The sequence below is a fragment of the Salmo trutta genome, chromosome 29, assembly GCF_901001165.1.
Source record: "Salmo trutta chromosome 29, fSalTru1.1, whole genome shotgun sequence".
NCBI lineage: Eukaryota > Metazoa > Chordata > Actinopteri > Salmoniformes > Salmonidae > Salmo > Salmo trutta.
This window is the reverse complement of record NC_042985.1, coordinates 8659125-8680044: the sequence shown is the minus strand read 5'-3', so window position 1 is coordinate 8680044 and position 20920 is coordinate 8659125. Positions and strand designations below refer to the sequence as shown.

The 20920-nt window shown below is 44.1% G+C and overlaps 1 protein-coding gene across 3 annotated transcripts in view; it reads left to right on the top strand.

The window, feature by feature from the left end:
* LOC115166860 (leucine-rich repeat serine/threonine-protein kinase 1) overlaps positions 1–15470 on the top strand; it is a 133299-nt gene extending 117829 nt beyond the window's left edge. For all 3 annotated transcript variants that reach the window (XM_029720749.1, XM_029720748.1, XM_029720747.1), the window contains exons 34-38: positions 985–1182; positions 1434–1648; positions 8569–9054; positions 9977–10078; positions 13902–15470. In XM_029720749.1, the coding sequence (XP_029576609.1) occupies positions 985–1182; positions 1434–1648; positions 8569–9054; positions 9977–10078; positions 13902–14079 (1179 nt within the window). In that variant the 3' untranslated portion in view covers positions 14080–15470. The remainder of the gene's footprint in view (positions 1–984; positions 1183–1433; positions 1649–8568; positions 9055–9976; positions 10079–13901) is intronic.
* The last annotated feature ends 5450 nt before the right edge of the window (positions 15471–20920 follow it).

The following is a 20920-nucleotide window of genomic DNA, read 5'->3' as shown; positions in this document are numbered from 1 at the left end:
AAATATACTTATTTAGGAAAAGTCAATGGCCAAGTCATTTAAAAATGTAAATTAGTTTTGTGTCAACATGACGCTTTCGGTGCTGCTAGTGATAAACAGGAGCACTGCCTGTTTGCCCCCTCACCTCCCCTTCTCCGTCCCCCTTCACCACCCCTCTCCCTAGACCCTCAGCCCTTTGAAGTGTCCTGTGGCTGGGGTAGTCCAGGTGTTGAGGCTGACCTAGCGGAGCCTGCTGTCTGTCTGGGGATAAGGAGCAAAAGGCTCTCTCACATTATACCTGCAAGGCACTTTGATTTGCTTGCCACGAAGAAGGGGCGCAGAAGTGTTGGATAGTTCGATTTGTTTGAACTTTGACAGAGGCAACACCCCCAAAGTACCATAGCTCTATAACATATTTCTGACACGTCGGCTGTTCAGGGTGTTACACTGCAGACGTGGAGCCCCCTTTGATCTTTCCCTCCTTCCCAGAAACCCATCCTCCACTGAAGTCAGGTGTACAGGTAGAACAGTCAGGCCCCGCTGTAGGACAACAGTAGAACAACAGCTGGTAGTTGCTAGGGGGACTGCGAGGTCGTGGGAGGAACAACTCTGGGGAAAACATTCTACAGTGACACTGAGCCGCTGACCTGGTTGTATGACATGTAAATATGTGTCGGGAATGACGAACGCTATCAAACGCATATTTACACTTAAATTAGAAAACCGTACAGTAGATTGATTTACTGGTTGTATTATTTACTGTAGCAGTGCATGCAAGAGTCTTTTTACTGCCCCGCTCTCTATTTTAACTTGGCAACAAGAATGTTTTCACCACCATTCATGCTTTTCATCTAGTCTTCAGTCTTTATCAAGGTTTGGATGTGTTGTTATTTTTACTATCTCTGTCTCTCGCTCTCCCTCTCCCTCTCCATGTCCCTTCAACCACTCTCCACTCCGTATACACCCCCCCCAACCTAACATTCTGGTCTCCTCCCACCCATGCAGACCCAGGCGTGTGTCTTCATGGGGATGTCAGACGGTCTGGTGGCAGTGTACTCCCTAATGGATGACATGCCTGTAGAAGGAGAGACCTACCTGTGTTCTCACACCCTCAATACGACCATGTTTGGGATGGAGGACTCTGACCCCAGACAGAGACCCTACCCAGTCAGGAGCATGGTCCTGGTCCACAGTGGATCCCAGGTTGGAATAGATATATCAATATACCACGATATGCCGATATATCGAAATGTATCTATTCATCTATTTATCTAGATATTCTGATATATTTCAATATACCTGTATACCACAAGGTCAAATGATGAAATAGTAAATAATTGTATACAGTAGTGAAATACCGGTAACCTCATTACAATGTTACTGTGTTAAACTCTGGTAATATAAATGGTTATCATAAAGTGTAAGTCTTATCTCCACCTTGCTCTTCCTCCCAGCTGTGGTACTCCCATGGTCCAGGCCTGCTGGTGATCGACTGCCGGACCCTCCAGGCGGTGCGTCGCCTGGACCCCTACGACCCACCATCCTCCATACAGGCCCTGGCCTCCAGCCCCTGTCTGTGGGGGGATGAGGCGGTGTGGACCCTGGACGACCACACCAACACCCTGCAGATGTACCACGCTGCCACCTACCAGCTCTGTGCCACGTACAGGTGTGTGAGACGTGAGTGGGTGGGGTGAGGTAGTGTTACACTAATGGGTAGAACACAGCTATAGGATACGCTGGTGGTAGGTAGAACACAGCTATAGGATACGCTGGTGGTAGGTAGGACACAGCTATAGGATACACTGGTGGTAGGTAGAACACAGCTATAGGATACGCTGGTGGTAGGTAGGACACAGCTATAGGATACACTGTTGGTAGGTTAGAACACAGCTATAGGATACACTGGTGGTAGGTAGTACACAGCTATAGGATACACTGGTGGTAGGTAGTACACAGCTATAGGATACACTGGTGGTAGGTAGTACACAGCTATAGGATACACTGGTGGTAGGTAGTACACAGCTATAGGATACACTGGTGGTAGGTAGTACACAGCTATAGGATACACTGGTGGTAGGTAGTACACAGCTATAGGATACGCTGGTGGTAGGTAGGACACAGCTATAAGATACGCTGGTGGTAGGTAGGACACAGCTATAGGATACGCTGGTGGTAGGTAGAACACAGCTATAGGATACGCTGGTGGTAGGTAGAACACAGCTATAGGATACGCTGGTGGTAGGTAGTACACAGCTATAGGATATGCTGGTGGTAGGTAGGACACAGCTATAGGATACGCTGGTGGTAGGTAGGACACAGCTATAAGATACGCTGGTGGTAGGTAGGACACAGCTATAAGATACGCTGGTGGTAGGTAGGACACAACTATAGGATACAGTGAGGGAAAAAAGCATTTGATCCCCTGCTGATTTTGTACGTTTGCCCACTGACAAAGAAATGATCAGTCTGTAATTTTAATGGTAGGTTAATTTGAACAGTGAGAGACAGAATAACACAAATATCCAGAAAAATGCATGTCAAAAATGTTAGAAATTGATTTGCATTTTAATGAGGGAAATAAGTATTTGACCCCCTCTCAATCAGAAAGATTTCTGGCTCCCAGGTGTCTTTTATACAGGTAACGAGCTGAGATTAGGAGCACACTCTTAACCTGTCTGGGCCAGTGGGATGCTTGCGTCCCACCCTAATCAACAGCCAGTGGAATCGCGTCGCGCTAAATGCAAAACTTCATAAATGCTATAACTTCAATTTCTCAAACATATGACTATTTTACACCGTTTTATAGATACACCTCTCCTGAATCAAACCACGTTGTCCGATTTCAAAAAGGCTTTACAGCAAAAGCAAAACATTAGATTATGTCAGCAGAGTACCCAGCCAGAAATAATCACACAGCCATTTTCAAAGCAACTAGCATGCATCACAAATACCCAAAACACAGCTAAATGCAGCGCTAACCTTTGACAACCTTCATCAGATGACACTCCTAGGACATCATGTTACACAATACATGCATTTTTCGTTCGATAAAGTTCATATTTATATATAAAAACAGCATTTTACATCGGCGCATGACGTTCAGAAAATCTTTTCCCTCAAATGCTGAATTAGCGCTACAATTTACAAAATTACTATTCGAAAACATTGTTAAAATGTAATATTGTCATTCAAAGACTTACAGATTAACATGTCTTGAATGCCATCGCTTTGCCAGATTTAAAAATAACTTTACTGGGAAATCACACTTTGCAATAAACGACGTGGTATGCCCAGAAAAAAAGTCTAGGCTATACATGTTGGAGCCAACTTGGAACGATCAACCATCAAAAATACTATTGTAAATAATACCTTACCTTTGATTATCTTTATCAGAAGGCACTTCTAGGAATCCCAGGTCCATAACAAATGTAGTTTTGTTCAAAAAAGTTAATAATTTATGTCCCAATAGTGTTAGCGCGCTCCGAAGGCTAGTGAAAATGTACCGTGTGCGTCTGACTTGTCGTCAAGAAAGAGCAAAAAAAATATATTTAAGTTCGTTCAAACATGTCAAACGTTGTATAACATAAATCTTTAGGGGCTTTTTCAACCAGGGCTTCAATAATATTCCATTGGGACAGTTGCATTGTTTTTCAAAACGTTTCGAAAAGGGAGAGTAGTCATGGGCGCCGACGTCACAATGGTAATGGCCCATCCCCTGTGACTAAGTGCCACAGCCTCTCTTTGGGTCAGTTACTACCATAGAAGACTCAAACCACTTTGTAAAGACTGGGGACATCTAGTGGAAGCCATAGGAAGTGCTAAATGATTCACAAGCCCCTGTGTGTTTCAATGGCAAATGTTTGAAGTGATATCCACACATCAGATTTCAGTTTCCTGTCAGGATTTGTCTCAGGGTTTTGACTGCCATATGAGTTCTGTTATACTCACAGACACCATTCAAACAGTTTTTGAAACTTTAGGGTGTTTTCTATCCAAATCAAACAATTATATGCATATTCTAGTTACTGGGCAGGAGTAGTAACCAGATTAAATCGGGTACGTTTTTTATCCGGCCGTGCAAATACTGCCCCCTATCCCCAACAGGTTTTAAAGGGAGTGCTCCTAATCTCAGCTTGCTACCTGTATAAAAGACACCTGTCCACAGAAGCAATCAATCAATCAGATTCCAAACTCTCCACCATGGCCAAGACCAAAGAGCTCTCCAAGGATGTCAGGGACAATATTGTAGACCTACACAAGGCTGGAATGGGCTACAAGACCATCGCCAAGCAGCTTGGTGAGAAGGTGACAACAGTTGGTGCGATTATTCGCAAATGGAAGAAACACAAAAGAACTGTCAATCTCCCTCGGCCTGGGGCTCCATGCAAGATCTCACCTCGTGGAGTTGCAATGATCATGAGAACGGTGAGGAATCAGCCCAGAACTACACGGGAGGATCTTGTCAATGATCTCAAGGCAGCTGGGACCATAGTCACCAAGAAAACAATTGGTAACACACTACGTCATGAAGGACTGAAATCCTGCAGCGCCCGCAAGGTCCCCCTGCTCAAGAAAGCATATATACATGCCCGTCTGAAGTTTGCCAATGAACATCTGAATGATTCAGAGGACAACGGGGTGAAAGTGTTGTGGTCAGATGAGACCAAAATGGAGCTCTTTGGCATTAATTCAACTCGCCGTGTTTGGAGGAGGAGGAATGCTGCCTATGACCCCAAGAACACCATCCCCACCGTCAAACATGTAGGTGTAAGTATTATGCTTTGGAGGTGTTTTTCTGCTAAGGGGACAGGACAACTTCACCGCATCAAAGGGACGATGGACGGGGCCATGTACCGTCAAATCTTGGGTGAGAACCTCCTTCCCTCAGCCAGTGCATTGAAAATGGGTCGTGGATGGGTATTCCAGCATGACAATGACCTGAAACACACGGCCAAGGCAACAAAGGAGTGGCTCAAGAAGAAGCACATTAAGGTCCTGGAGTGGCCTAGCCAGTCTCCAGACCTTAACCCCATAGAAAATCTGTGGAGGGAGCTAAAGGTTCAAGTTGCCAAACGTCAGCCTCAAAACCTTATTGACTTGGAGAAGATCTGCAAAGAGGAGTGGGACAAAATCCCTCCTGAGATGTGTGCAAACCTGGTGGCCAACTACAAGAAATGTCTGACCTCTGTGATTGCCAACAAGGGTTTTGCCACCAAGTACTAAGTCATGTTTTGCAGAGGGGTCAAATACTTATTTCCCTCATTAAAATGCAAATCAATTTAGAACATTTGTAACATGCGTTTTTCTGGATTTTGTTTTGTTATTCTGTCTCTCACTGTTCAAATAAACCTACCATTAAAATTATAGACTGATCATTTCTTTGTCAGTGGGAAAATGTACAAAATCAGCAGGGTATCAAATATTTTTTCTCTCACTGTACGCTGGTGGTAGGTAGAACACAGCTATAAGATACGCTGGTGGTAGGTAGGACACAGCTATAGGATACGTTGGTGGTAGGTAGGACACAGCTATAAGATACACTGGTGGTAGGTAGTACATAGCTATAGGATACGCTGGTGGTAGGTAGGACACAGCTATAAGATACGCTGGTGGTAGGTAGTACACAGCTATAGGATACGCTGGTGGTAGGTAGTACACAGCTATAGGATACGCTGGTGGTAGGTAGTACACAGCTATAGGATACGCTGGTGGTAGGTAGGACACAGCTATAAGATACGCTGGTGGTAGGTAGGACACAGCTATAGGATACGCTGGTGGTAGGTAGGACAAAGCTATAAGATACGCTGGTGGTAGGTAGGACACATCTATAGGATACGTTGGTGGTAGCTGGGACACAGCTATAAGATACGCTGGTGGTAGGTAGGACACAGCTATAGGATACGCTGGTGGTAGGTAGGACACAGCTATAGGATACACTGGTGGTAGGTAGAACACAGCTATAGGATACGCTGGTGGTAGGTAGTACACAGCTATAGGATACACTGGTGGTAGGTAGAACACAGCTATAGGATACGCTGGTGGTAGGTAGGACACAGCTATAGGATACGTTGGTGGTAGGTAGAACACAGCTATAAGATACGCTGGTGGTAGGTAGAACACAGCTATAGGATACGCTGGTGGTAGGTAGGACACAGCTATAGGATACGCTGGTGGTAGGTAGGACACAGCTATAGGATACGCTGGTGGTAGGTAGAACACAGCTATAAGATACGCTGGTGGTAGGTAGGACACAGCTATAAGATACGCTGGTGGTAGGTAGGACACAGCTATAGGATACGCTGGTGGTAGGTAGTACACAGCTATAGGATACGCTGGTGGTAGGTAGAACACAGCTATAGGATACGCTGGTGGTAGATTGGGTGAGTGAGTGGTGATGGTGACTGGAGAGGGCTTTGACTGATAGGAAAGATATTCAAACTTGACTTTAGAACACCATGGCCATAAAACCCAATGTCTTGTGTAGTTGACCAACTATACTAACATTCTATAGTATACTATACTAACTAATATACTAACTAAAAAGGGACTTAGGAAATAAAAAGAAGAAACTACACTATGAAACAAAGATAAATGACAAAGAATGATAGTAAAAAGCTTTGGATCACCTTAAATTATATTTTGGGAAAAAAGGCAAACTCAGCTCCATCATTCATTCAATCAGATGGCTCATTTATCACAAAACCAACTGATATTGCCAACTACTTTAATAATATTTTCATTGGCAAGATTAGCAAATTTAGGCATGACATTCCAGCAACAAACGCTGACACTTCACATCCAAGTATATCTAACCAAATTATGAAAAAGACAAGCATTGTTATTTTGAATTCCATAAAGTGAGTGTGGAAGAGGTGAAATAATTATTATTGTCTATCAACAATGACAACCCACCAGGGTCTGATAACTTGGATGGAAAAGTACTGAGGATAATAGCGGACGATATTGCCCCTCCTATTTGCTATATTTTCAATTTATCCCTACTAGAAACTGTGTGCCCCCAGGCTTGGAGGGAAGCAAAAGTCATGTATAGAATAGTGAAGCCCCCTTTACTGGCTCAAAAAGACGACCAAACAGCCCGTTACCAACCCTTAGTAAACTTTTGGAAAAAATTGTGTTTGATCAGATATAATGCTATTTTACAGTAAACTAATTGACAACACACTTTCAGTATGCTTATAGGGAAGGACATTCAACAAGCACAGCACTTACACAAATGACTGATGATTGGCTGAGAGAAATTGATGATAAAAAGATTGTGGGGGCTGTTTTGTTAGACTTCAGTGCATTATCGATCATAGTCTGCTGCTGGAAAATTGTATGTGTTATGGCTTTACACCCCCTGCTATATTGTGGATAAAGAGTTACCTGTCTAACAGAACACAGAGGGTGTTCTTTAATGGAAGCCTCTCCAACATAACCTAGGTAGAATCAGGAATTCCCCAGGGCAGCTGTCTAGGGCCCTAACTTTTTTCAATCTTTACTAATGGCATGAGTAAAGCCAGTGTGTCTATGTATGTGGATGAATCAACACTAAACATGTCAGCTATTAGTTTCAGAGTGGTTGGCAAGGAATAAGTTAGTCGTAAATATTTCTAAAATTAAAGGCATTGTATTTGGGACAAATCATTCACTAAACCTCAACTAAACCTTGTAATAAATAATGTGGAAATTGAGCAAGTTGCGGGGACTAAACTAATACTATTACTGGATTGTCATTGTCATGGTCAAAACATTTTGATACAACAGTAGCTAAGATGGAGACCTTAACAGCACTATCAACAAGGTAGGTCCTAGAGGCCCTAGTGTTGTTGCACCTGGACTACTGTTCAGTCATGTGGTCAGGTGTCACAAAGAGGGACTTAGGAAAATTGCAATTGGCTCAGAACAGGGCAGCACGGCTAGCTCTTGGATGTACACAGAGAGCTAATTTTAATAATATGCATGTCAATCTCTCCTGGCTCAAAGTGGAGGAGAGATTGACTTCATCATTACTTGTATTTATGAGAGGTATGGACATGTTGAATGTACCGAGCTGTCTGTCTAAAGTACTGGCACACAGCTCAGACACCCATGTATACCCCACAAGACATGTCACGAGAGGTCTCTTCACAGTCCCCAAGTCCAGAACAGACTATGGGAGGCACACAGTACTACATAGAGCCATGACTACATGGAACTCTATTCCACATCAAGTAACTTGATTAAAAAAACAGATAAAAATATACCTTATGGAACAGCGGGGACTGTGAAGCAACATAAACATAGCCACAGACACATGCATACACACACAATAAAATATGCACTATAGACACATGGATTTAGAACTGTAGATATGTGCTAGTGGTGGAGTAGGGGGCTGAGGGCACACAGTGTGCTGTGAAATCTGTGAAATGTATTGTCATGTTTTTAAAATTGTATAAACTGCCTTCATTTTTTTGGACCCCAGGAAGAGTCAGCAGCTAATGGGGATCCATAATAAATACACAGCCAAGACACAATTTCACTATGCAACAGACCATGTGACCAATACATACACATAATACAAATGTCATTTCGTCATTCCAGCTGTGGAGACGCCAACCCTCTCCGGGACGTGTTCACTGTACAGCGACCTGCAGGTGTTACCATGGCTACTAGTCCTGACCTTGACTCAAAGAGGAAGAGTCTAGATGAGGAGGAGGAGGAGTGTCCTAACGGCAAAGTGACGCTGATCTACAGCGAGGAAGCGGGGACTCAGATCATCCAGCACCAGGATTCGCTGACGGACTACTGCTCCATGTCCTCTGACTCCACCCCTTCGCTGGGATTTGACCGATCCGGCCCCTTATCAGAGCCGCTGGGATTGGACAGATCCAGTTCCTGCGCGCTCAGCTCATTGGCTAGTTCCAGCAGTTTGCCTTTTTCCAATGAGGAGGAAGAGAGGCCTCAGGACCACCCAGGCGACCCTGACCCTGTGGTGAACTCTGACCCCACCACAACCTTTACCACCTCTCCCCCCCACCTGCAGGCCCTCACTGTGCTGGCTGTCAATGGAACCCTTTGGATCCCCAGGTACCCACAATGCTACACACACAAACCCAGCATGTCACACTGTCATACAACAGACTTAGGGGTCGGGTTCCAAGTCCTATTTTTTTGCAGTCAAGAAAAGATTGCTCTACCATATTTAGGTGGTTCCTGAGACGTTAACACTCCTCCAGGCGTTGTGAGATCTGATACTGCAACACATTTCCATCTGGTCTGTCTGGTCCTACTCCAATCTGTTTTGGATGTAAGCACTAGTTGTTATTTAGGGGAAGTTGTGTTTCCATAGCTCGGGCTGACACTGAACACTTGTGAAGAGCAGAATCAACACCCACTGAAATATCTGAACGGTTCCTTTTGTGAAGGAAAATGTTTTTTAGAAAAGGCCCAAATGGCCCAGTCTGGTGCCAGGTCAGGGTCTTTTTCTGGCCCAGAGTAGACTTGTTTTGGGCCAGGCTTCAGAGGGTGAAACACTAAGGTCTATGTCTTTAGGCCAAACATGGGTCAAGTCTAATGGTGGAAATATGCCAACAGATGGAACTTAGGTCTGTCCTCAAATCACAATTTAGAGTTTTGAATAAGGTTTGTCATTTACAAAATAGTATTCAACTAACCAAGTATGTCAAACATAAAAATAAAAAATGTGCAAAGTAACCATGATTGTTAACGTTAGTTGTAGTGCTAGTCAGCTATAGCTTGTTCTCTATCTAACTTTCTAGTAAATGGTGAGCCAATATATTTTATCATGGCTTTGTCTTGTCCCTCTGCAGCAGACACGTTGTGGGCTTCTTTGTCATTTTTGAGCCAATACTCGAATCAGCAAGAAGTGATTTGAATCAGAGTATAATTAGAATCTATGAGTATAATCTATGTGGTCAGCCCCACTGAAACACGATCTATTTGACTCTGCCAACATCAGATGTTTAGTCACTACTGTGTTGTGTTCCAGGAGTGGTGGTGACGTGATGGTGATCGAGGTCCAGCGGCAGACAGGACAGCTCAGGGGGCGTGTCATCGCTGTGCTCTGCCCCCCTGGAACTTCCTCTTACGGGTGAGGTCATATCCTGTCAGGAAGGCTGTTTCTCAATAGTCTAAAGGGACAGTTTGAGATGCATCCATTATTTTTGATAGCCAGTGAGGTGTGTAGACTCTGTCCAATCATCTTCCACCATGCTGATGGATCAGCCAGTTACAAATCCACTCCTAGCCCCACCCCCTAGACAATGCTTTTAAATCTGAGAAGTGTAGATAGGTTTTGTGAATATGGTAATAGCCCTCCCTTGCCCTCTGATAGGCTAGGTCAGGGCTGCCTTCTTGGAGCTCTACCGTCCTGCAGGGTTTCAGTCTAACCATTATTTAGCACACCTTAGTTTATTAGCTGCTTACCAAGACCTTAACTAGCTGAATCAGGTATGTCAGGTTAGGGTTGGACTGAAAACCTACAGGACGGTAGATCTCCAGGAATAGGGTTGAGCATCACTGGCCTAAATGGTATTTCCTTTGGGATCCATAGGAAGTACCCAATTGTAGAGTACCCAATTGTATGGGTTGATGCTCTAAAGCAGGTATCCCATTCCTAGCCTTCAAGGGCCACAGTGTCTGTTGTCTACAGCTGCTCCTTCAGTAATAGCCTTTACACCCTGCCGAGCAGAGCCGTACTGGGCTGGCCTGGTTACGTATCCACCATAGTAGCTGTAACCGTGCTGGAAAAGACTGTCTGAGCCAGCACACTTTCGTTGTGCTCGGCACGATAGTGAGATATAGAACTGATCTAGAGCTGGGAAGCCAGTTGTGTGGCTGTGTGTCCTGTCTGGTCAGTCCATGGCCTTAATGACAAAGGTGTATAATTACCCCCATGTACTTACTACCATAAATGCCTCATTTGGTGATTTTGCGGTATTGTACAATGCTTTCCGTTGCTCTTTTTTTGTGTCATCATTAGCACAGTATACATGATCCCAATTCTAGCTCCAAAGACAGCGTCAATTTGAAAAAAATGAAGTAGATTGTGCTGATTTATATTGAACCATGTCGCGCGCCGTAGTTTAAACCTGGATAGTGCTCAAACGATGATGTCATATCGGAATTCTTCAATCTTTTTTGTACCTTCGCCATTGTCCGGGAAGCAGAACAGCAACCCTCCATGCTCCAGGAGTGCAGTTGAAGACACCTGCTGTAAACTATAGTCACTTTCAAATAGATTGCACCACCCAAAGTATCCCCAATGCAATTATAACATCCAACAAAACAGTGTGGGAAAGTGCTCCGTTGATTAACCCATTACAGTCTAAGCCCTGTCTAAGCCGGGGGAAGAGGGGGTGGGGGTTCTACTAAGCTATATGGAATTGTTTTAAGAAGGGCATACCAAGGATCATTTAGCTATTTGATTTAGAATTTTAATACAGGGCGGAACCAAATGTCAGGGCAATGTCTTTCTACCGTAACACCGGCGCATTGCCCCGTCCAAGCCATGGGATGCATCCCAAATGGCACCCTTTGCTCTATAGAGTGCACTACTTTTGACCAGAACACCTATGGGCCCTATGTAGGGCATGGGGTTCCATTTGGGATCCAGCCATGGTGTTAACAGTGAAAACCAGGCCTCATTCCAGACCTGTGGAGTGTGGGACCTCTTTATCTGCTGTAGCAAAGTAGGCCAGCAGAACTGTCTGGCTACATCCCAAATGGAACCCTAGTCCATATGTAGTAGCACCCTGTTCCCTATGTAGTGCCCTGGTCAAAAGTATTGCACTACAGAGGGAATAAGGTGCAATTTGGGACGTACACACTCTGGCACAGCAAGAAAAGGAGCTGGAGATTAATTTGCTGATTCAGCTTCAATAAAGACCGAGCAGAGATCCCTCATCATGTGCTTAACGGGGTTTTTCCCCACTCTGTAATTATTCCTATAAACGTCCCAGCAGCTGTTTTAGCTACAGCAGAAGAGGACTTCTGTCTAAAGTGCATGCGTGTACGTGTGTCAGTGTGCGTGCGTGAGGTTTTAGCAGCAGGCAATGAAAGGGCCACCCAAAGCCGAGGTCCTTAATAAGCAGTGGTTGTCAGGGGGTTAGTGCTATCTGGGATCCTTTGGACATCCTTAACCCCTACCCAAACCCTAACTTTAACTTTAACAATAACATTAACCCTTACCTTAACCATTTAAATTTCAACATCAATAGGGTGACGTCAGATCCCGTTTAGACTAGTAGCACCAGGGACAGGTTGAGGTCAGGCCATAGGGTCGCAGGAAGACAGGAAAGGCTGTGAGAAACACGCTGGAGGCTCTGGGCTTGTTTCACATTGACTGTAGACTGACTGACTGATCTACAAATCATAATGACTAGTTATTTAGGATGCAAGGTGATTTGTAGATCAGTCAGTCAAATCTACAAATCACCTTGCATCCTAAATAACGAGTCATTAGGATTTGTAGATCAATCAGTCACAATTACCCACAATGCACCACATATGTAATGCTATCGAACACGGTCTCTGTTTATCAATTTAATCCCATTTGAAACAAACTACAATTTCTAAAGGCTTTATAGGGCAGGAAAGTCTTCATTTTCTATGGCGACACCGCTAACAAATGACTATTCTGTCTAAGTGACACTTTTCTGGGTGTGTGTGTGCTTGCGTGCAGTTGTGTGTGTGACAGGGGGGAAAATATATTTCAATACAAAATACCTTTACCCCATAGTGGTCTTATGCTCACCTATGTTTGTAACCATCAGTGTTGTAGATTACATGTAACCATCAGTGTTGTAGATTACATGTAACCATCAGTGTTGTAGATTACATGTAACCATCAGTGTTGTAGATTACATGTAACCACCAGTGTTGTAGATTACATGGAACCATCAGTGTTGTAGATTACATGGAACCATCAGTGTTGTAGATTGTATGGAACCATCAGTGTTGTAGATTGTATTGAACCATCAGTATTGTAGATTACATGGAACCATCAGTATCCATCAGTATTGTAGATTACATGGAACCATCAGTATTGTAGATTACATGGAACCATCAGTATTGTAGATTACATGGAACCATCAGTGTTGTAGATTACATGTAACCATCAGTGTTGTAGATTACATGGAACCATCAGTGTTGTAGATTACATGGAACCATCAGTGTTGTAGATTACATGGAACCATCAGTATTGTAGATTACATGGAACCATCAGTATTGTAGATTACATGGAACCATCAGTGTTGTAGATTGTATGGAACCATCAGTGTTGTAGATTGTATGGAACCATCAGTATTGTAGGTTACATGTAACCATCAGTATTGTAGATTGCAGTGCATACCAGAGAGGATGATGGTAGTCTTGGTGAGCTACAACACATGAAACAACAGTGGCAGGAAGATAATATGGGGGTGTGTATATGATGCATGGTTAAGCACGCAACACGGCAACAAACTATTTGGAAAGCCTTCCCTCTTCCCAGAGTGTTTGTGTCATGTCCTACATAAATCAAGAGTGCGATGAGGTATGATTTACCTGTTTGTGTCATTTCTGGAAAGTATGTATTAACCTGTCGATGGCACTTTAAACCCTGATCTAAGATTTAGAGTTAGTCAGGTTTTAGAAAAGGTAAGTTCATCCTAGATGTGTGCCTAAGGGCACCTCCTACCTGGAGGTATAAATCCTATGTAAACAGGGTGTTGTGTGTACTCCTCAGTAGCCTTCCAGGGAACCTCTTCTCAGTAAAGCCTGGCTACTTCTAGGAAGAATCCACACATACTCATTTCAATGTTTAACTCTCTCTTTCCCTCCTCCCTATCTCACCCTTCTCTCTTTCTATCCCTCTTCCCCCTCTCTCTCTTCCTCCCTCTCTCTCGCTCTTTACCCCCCTCTCTCTCTCTCAGGACCCTGGAGGAGGCCGCACTGGTGGCAAAGGACACGGTTGTGTGTGGCTTTCGCAACGAAAATAGGGCCTGGTGCCTGTGTGTCTGGCGGGGCTGGGGCCCCCGTGAGCTAGATGTCTTCTACCAGTCCTACGAGGAGCTGGGGAGGCTGGAGACTAGCATGAGGAAAAGAAGGTAGCCGTTGTACGGCACCGGCCGCACTGTCCCAGGCAGGGGCTAGCAGTCACAGAATCATAGCTCTCTGTGTGAGAGTGGGAGAGAGAGAGGGAGAGGAGAGCGAGAGAAAGAGTGTGTCGAGAGACCTCGGCCAGGGGGAGTACACATTCACAGGCCCCCAGTGTTCAGAGCAGGGGGCCGCGGAGCTCTGGCATCAGAGTGACGTGGAGAGGAGGGGTGAGGAGAGGAGAGGAGAGGAGGGGTGAGGAAGATGGTGAAGCAAAAGAGAGGACAGGACAGGAGCGATTGGGATATGTTGAGAGGAGACTCAGGGAAGGGGGGGAAGGATGCCTCATCCTGTCATATCTTGGGCCCAAACCCCCAGGGACCAGGTCAAAAGCCCCTGTGTGCCCCCAACACACCCCACACTTCCCCCTCTGGAGCATCACTAAGATGGATTGACTACCAGTTAAACCTGAGCCTGAGGATAGAAGGGACTAGGGTTGCGATTTTCCGGTAACTACCAAAATTACCAGGTTTTCCAGAAATCTAGTTGGAAGACTCCCGAAATCAGGAGGGATTAAGCAGGAAATCCAGAATCTACCAACCAAGATTTCTGGAAAACCTGGGGATTTTGGGAAGGTTACTGGAGTTCTGCAACCCTAAAACGGATGGTAGGACAAAACGGGCCATAAAGACACGTGTCCCAGATCTACTGAACACTGACAGAGTCTACTCACTTCACAGGACAGTGGAACGTAACACTCAACTGGGTCGTGTGTGTGTGTGTGTGTGTGTGTGTGTGTGTGTGTGTGTGTGTGTGTGTGTGTGTGTGTGTGTGTGTGTGTGTGTGTGTGTGTGTGTGTGTGATATGAGTAAACAACTCCGTAAGGACACAGCAGAAAGGTCTCATTATAGAGACTGGGACTGTCTCTAAACCAATGACACTCTCCTATACCAATCGCTCATACTAGCTCAGATGTTCATTCGATTTTAAACATGTTCTGCTACTGGGCTAAACTCTGACTTGTGCATGTAACAAAAATGTACACAAAAGTCAGGGTTACCTATGTGTAGGATTTTGCCCTTCGGTTTGATGCCCATCAGTTTTACTTCAAGTGTTGGCGCTCGAAGTTGCCAGTAATATATTGTGTATTGAGGCTGCATCCCAAATGGCACCCTATTCCCTTCATAGTGCACTATGGGCCCTGGTCAAAAGTAGTGCACTGAATAGGGTTCCATTTGGGACATCCAGTGTGTTGATACCAACATGGGAGGGTTTGCTAACTTCACTGCTGTGTCAGTGAGATGGTGTTAATTTATGGTGTAATGTGTTCAAATCCTCTTCAGTGTAAATATACTGTATTGTGTATATACTGTACGACCATGAATAAACTTCTTATAATAGTAGAAGTCTGTGTTGAATGGAAGTTTATTGACCTCTTATCCAACCTGCCTGCTGTGTCTATCAAATGTTATCAACAAAATGTTGCTTGTAAGAGACTTGCCTGCATCACCCAATCTCGTACATTTAAGTATCCTCTCCTTCTCTCCCAATCTCTCTCTCCCTCTCTCCTTCTCCCCCCTCTCCTCTCCCCTCTCTCTCCTCTCCCCCCCCTCTCAATATGGGGAGAGAGAAGTAGGGGCAGGTAAGTTCTCCAACACAGCCTTGCTGTAACCTGACCCCTGACCCTGACCGCTGATGTGGAATGAGGGATGAAAGGATGGAGGGAGGGATGATGGATTAATGAAGGGAGCGCTGACAGGGGCCCCACCTGGACGGAGGAATACAGGGTGCTTGTACCATATTATGGCACAAGCTGCCAGGTATTACATACACACACAATATTGAACCTACACAAACACACACCAGTGAACCACATGCACACACCATTGAACCTTTACACACACACACACACACACACACGGTGTGCAACTCTGGACAACATGTATGCATAGAATGGTAAATGCAACCTCCTAGAAAACATAATAGTGTTTGAAAACCAATGAAGCATATCAGATCAGGAATCTAATCCAGATCAAATCTCTAACGTACTGAATAAAGCTTCACGGATCATCAAGAGGCAGTACCTACCTGTCTTTCTCACTTCAGAGCGACCCTGGTCTGAACAGAAGCTACAGTACTGATGGAGCTTTTCTTCAATTTGCTCGCAAAACCATTTCGTAAACAAGATGACCGTCTCTGCCAAGGACTTACTTAGCCCAAAACATGGTGGCACAGAGAAAAACCATGAATGTTGCTCTTGTCATCTAAAAACACTTGGCAGTCTGTTGCCCTGATATGAATTGGTTTCACTCAAATGTCGGGGTGTCCTCCCGCAACCTCTGGGCCTTGTACACACATGGTCCATAACACATCTGACGTAGCGGCGATAATACATCCTAGAGTTTTTCTCTACAAAATTCCAACCGCTGTGGCGATATACACAATTGTGTAAAAGGTTTTTTGCAGGCAAACTGCGCTGTATCACTAAAATATCCATTGCATCCCTTCCATTGTCAAATGTGTTATGCAACCTCGGTGTGTATGGGGCCTCTGAGCTTAACAGTAACTTATGGTTTGCTCCAACACACCTCTTCCCCTAACAGATGAGCCCATAAGCACCTAATAGCCTACCTCTACTAACACACTTTATCGCTTGCTTTGCTTTTAGATTTGGCCTGGACTCAGTTACTCATAAAGTGCAATCTTTAGTAGCCTACAGTTTTACACAGAATAGGGTGAAGTTCCCTCTAGATGCTGATCTTGGGTCAGTTTTGCATTTTCCCCACTAAATGGTTAAGGTTAGGACTGGGGGAGAGGAATCTGATCCTAGATCTGTCCCTAGGGGAAACTTCACGACAGAGCCTTTTACACAGTACATTGCTAGTATTTTAACCTGGGTTAAGGGCTTACAGTGGCTTGCGAAAGTATTCACCCCCCTTGGCATTTTTTTATTTTTTGTTGCCTTACAACCTGGAATTGAAATTGCTTTTTGGGGGGTTTGCATTTCATTTACACAACATGCCTACCACTTTGAAGATGAAAAATATTTTTTTATTGTGAAACAAACAAGAAATAAGTTAAAAAAACAGAACTTGAGCGTGCATAACTATTCACCCCCCCCCTCCCCCCCAAGTCAACACTTTGTAGAGCCACCTTACAGCTGCAAGTCTCTTGGGGTTTGTCTCTATTAGCTTGGCACATCTAGCCACTGGGATTTTTGCCCATTCTTCAAGGCAAAACTGCTCCAGCTCCTTCAAGTTGGATGGGTTCTGCTGGTGTACAGCAATCTTTAAGTCACACCACAGATTCTCAATTGGATTGAGGTCTGGGCTTTGACTAGGCCATTCCAAGACATTTAAATGTTTCCCTTTAAACCACTCGAGTGTTGCTATAGCAGTATGCTTAGGGTCATTATCCTGCTAGAAGGTGAACCTCCGTCCCAGTCTCAAATCTCTGGAAGACTGAAACAGGTTTCCCTAAGAATATCCCTGTATTTAGTGCCATCCATCAATTCTGGCCAGTTTCCCAGTCCCTTCTGGCCAGTTTCCCAGTCCCTGATGAAAAATATCCCCACAGCATGATGTTGCCACCACTATGCTTCACTGGATGGTGTTCTCGGGGTGATGAGAGGTGTTGGGTTTGCTCCAGACATAGCGTTTTCCTTAATGGCCAAAAAGCTACATTTTAGTCTCATCTGATCAGAGGACCTTCTTCCATATATTTGGGGAGTCTCCCACATGCCTTTTTGCAAACACCAAATGTGTTTGCTTATTTTTTCTTTAAGCAATGGCTTTTTTTCTGGCTACTCTTCCATAAAGCCCAGCTCTGTGGAGTGTACAGCTTAAAGTGGTCCTATGGACAGATACTCCAATCTCTGCTGTGGAGCTTTGCAGCTCCTTCAGGGTTATCTTTGGTCTATTTGTTGCCTCTCTGATTAATGCCCTCCTTGCCTGGTTCGTGAGGTTTGGTGGGCGTCCCTCTCTTGGCAGGTTTGTTGTGGTGCCATATTCTTTAAAATGTTTAATAATGGATTTAATGGTGCTCTGTGGGATGTTCAAAGTTTCAGATATTTTTTTTATAGCCCAACCCTGATCTGTACTTCTCCACAACTTTGTCCCTGACCTGTTTGGAGAGCTCCTTGGTCTTCATGGTGCCCCTTGCTTGGTGGTGTTGCAGACTCTGGGGCCTTTCAAAACAGGTGTATATATACTGAGATCATGTGACACTTAGATTGCACACAGGTGGACTTTATTTAACTAAATATGTGACTCTCTGAAAGTAATTGGTTGCACCAGATCTTATTTAGGGGCTTCATAGCAAAGGGGGTGAATATACTGCTCAAAAAAATAAAGGGAACACTAAAATAATACATCCTAGATCTGAATGAATGAAATAATCAATGCCTTCCTCTTGCAGGAACTGCTGACACACTCCAGCCACATGAGGTCTAGCATTGTCTTGCATTAGGAGGAACCCAGGGCCAACCGCACCAGCATATGGTCTCACAAGGGGTCTGAGGATCTCATCTCGGTACCTAATGGCAGTCAGGCTACCTCTGGCGAGCACATGGAGGGCTGTGCGGCCCCCCAAAGAAATGCCACCCCACACCATGACTGACCCACCGCCAAACCGGTCATGCTGGAGGATGTTGCAGGCAACAGAACGTTCTCCACGGCATCTCCAGACTCTGTCACGTGCTCAGTGTGAACCTGCTTTCATCTGTGAAGAGCACAGGGCGCCAGTGGCGAATTTGCCAATCTTGGTGTTCTCTGGCAAATGCCAAACGTCCTGCACGGTGTTGGGCTGTAAGCACAACCCCCACCTGTGGATGTCTGGCAGTGCTCCTCCTGCTCCTCCTTGCACAAAGGCGGAGGTAGCGGTCCTGCTGCTGGGTTGTTGCCCTCCTACGGCCTCCTCCACGTCTCCTGATGTACTGGCCTGTCTCCTGGTAGCGCCTCCATGCTCTGGACACTACGCTGACAGACACAGCAAACCTTCTTGCCACAGCTCGCATTGATGTGCCATCCTGGATGAGCTGCACTACCTGAGCCACTTGTGTGGGTTGTAGACTCCGTCTCATGCTACCACTAGAGTGAAAGCACAGCCAGCATTCAAAAGTGACCAAAACATCAGCCAGGAAGCATAAGAACTGAGAAGTGGTCTGTGGTCCCCACCTGCAGAACCACTTCTTTATTGGGGGTGTCTTGCTAATTGCCTATAATTTCCACCTGTTGTCTATTCCATTTGCACAACAGCATGTGAAATTTATTGTCAAACAGTGTTGCTTCCTAAGTGGACAGTTTGATTTCACAGAAGTGTGATTGACTTGGAGTTACATTGTGTTGTTTAAGTGTTCCCTTTTATTTTTTTGAGCAGTGTACATATATATATGTATATATATATATATATTTTTGAGCAGTGTACATATGCACGCACCACTTTTCTGTTTGAAATTTTTCCAAATAAGTAATTTTTTTCATTTCACTTCACAATTTCAGCTATTTTGTGTACGTCCATTATTTGAAATCCAAATATAAATCAATTTAAATTACAGGTTGTAATGCAACAAAATAGGAAAAACGCCAAGGGGGATGAATACTTTTGCAAGGCACTGTATGTTAAGGATAGCAACAACCGAAGTAACGTGCTAAGTGGAAATCCCCTGGCCTGCATAACGTTAGACCCCCGCCACAAGCTGTTTCTATGGGAAAGATTGGCACCATCTAATTACATGAAATGTTGGGAACCCTTCAACATTAATCAGTTTATCAGGTAGTCAGACAGAAGTGTGTAGAATCCTATACTGATCTAATCTCCAGTCAGTCAAACAGCTCTACTTCTGAATTAAATACACATGGGTCGTGTTCATTAGAGCACAGCAAAACGTTTCAAAATGCATTGCAAGGGAAAATGAAAATGAGGGTTTGTTATTGGACAAGTTCAGGTAATACCTCCGTTTCACTCTGTTTCTGAGTGTTTTTTTCTGTTTCTTCCGGATCAGTTTTGCCTTTTCAGATCACAATGAATAAGACTGGGAGGACCTGATCCTAGATCAGCACTCCTACTTTGAGACACTTTGGGGCCAATTCTGACCTATGTTAAGGATCCGCCCCTTTCTTCAATTTTTCAACCAAAATGACATACCCAAATCTAACTGCCATTAGCTCAGGCCCTGAAGCAAGGATATGCATATTCTTGGTAGCGTTTGAAAGGAAACACTTTGACGTTTGTGGAAATGTGAAAGGAATGTAGGAGAATATAACACAATAGATCTGGTAGAAGATAATACAAAGAAAAAAAACAACCGTTCTTTTGTATTTTTTTTGTACCATCTTTGAAATGCAAAAGAAAGGCCATAATGTATTATTCCAGCCAAGGTGCAGTTTAGATCTTGGCCGCTAGATGGCAACAGTGTATGTGCAACGTTTTAGACTGATCCAATGACCCATTGCATTTCTGTTCAAAATATTTTATCAAGACTGCCCAAATGTGCCTAATTTGTTTATTAATAACTTTTCATGTTCAAAATTGTGCACTCTCCTCAAACAATAGCATGGTATTCTTTCACTGTAATAGCTACAGTAAATTGGACAGTGCAGTTAGATTAACACAAATGTAAGCTTTCTGCCAATATCAGAAGTTTTAACTAAATAAGGTTAAATAAAGTAAGGTGAACTAAAGTAAGGTGAACTAAAGTAAGGTGAACTAAATAAGGTTAAATAAAGTAAGGTTAACTAAATAAGGTTAAATAAAGTAAGGAACTAAAGTAAGGTTAACTAAATAAGGTTAACTAAATAAGGTTAACTAAATAAGGTTAAATAAAGTAAGGTTAAATAAAGTAAGGTGAACTAAATAA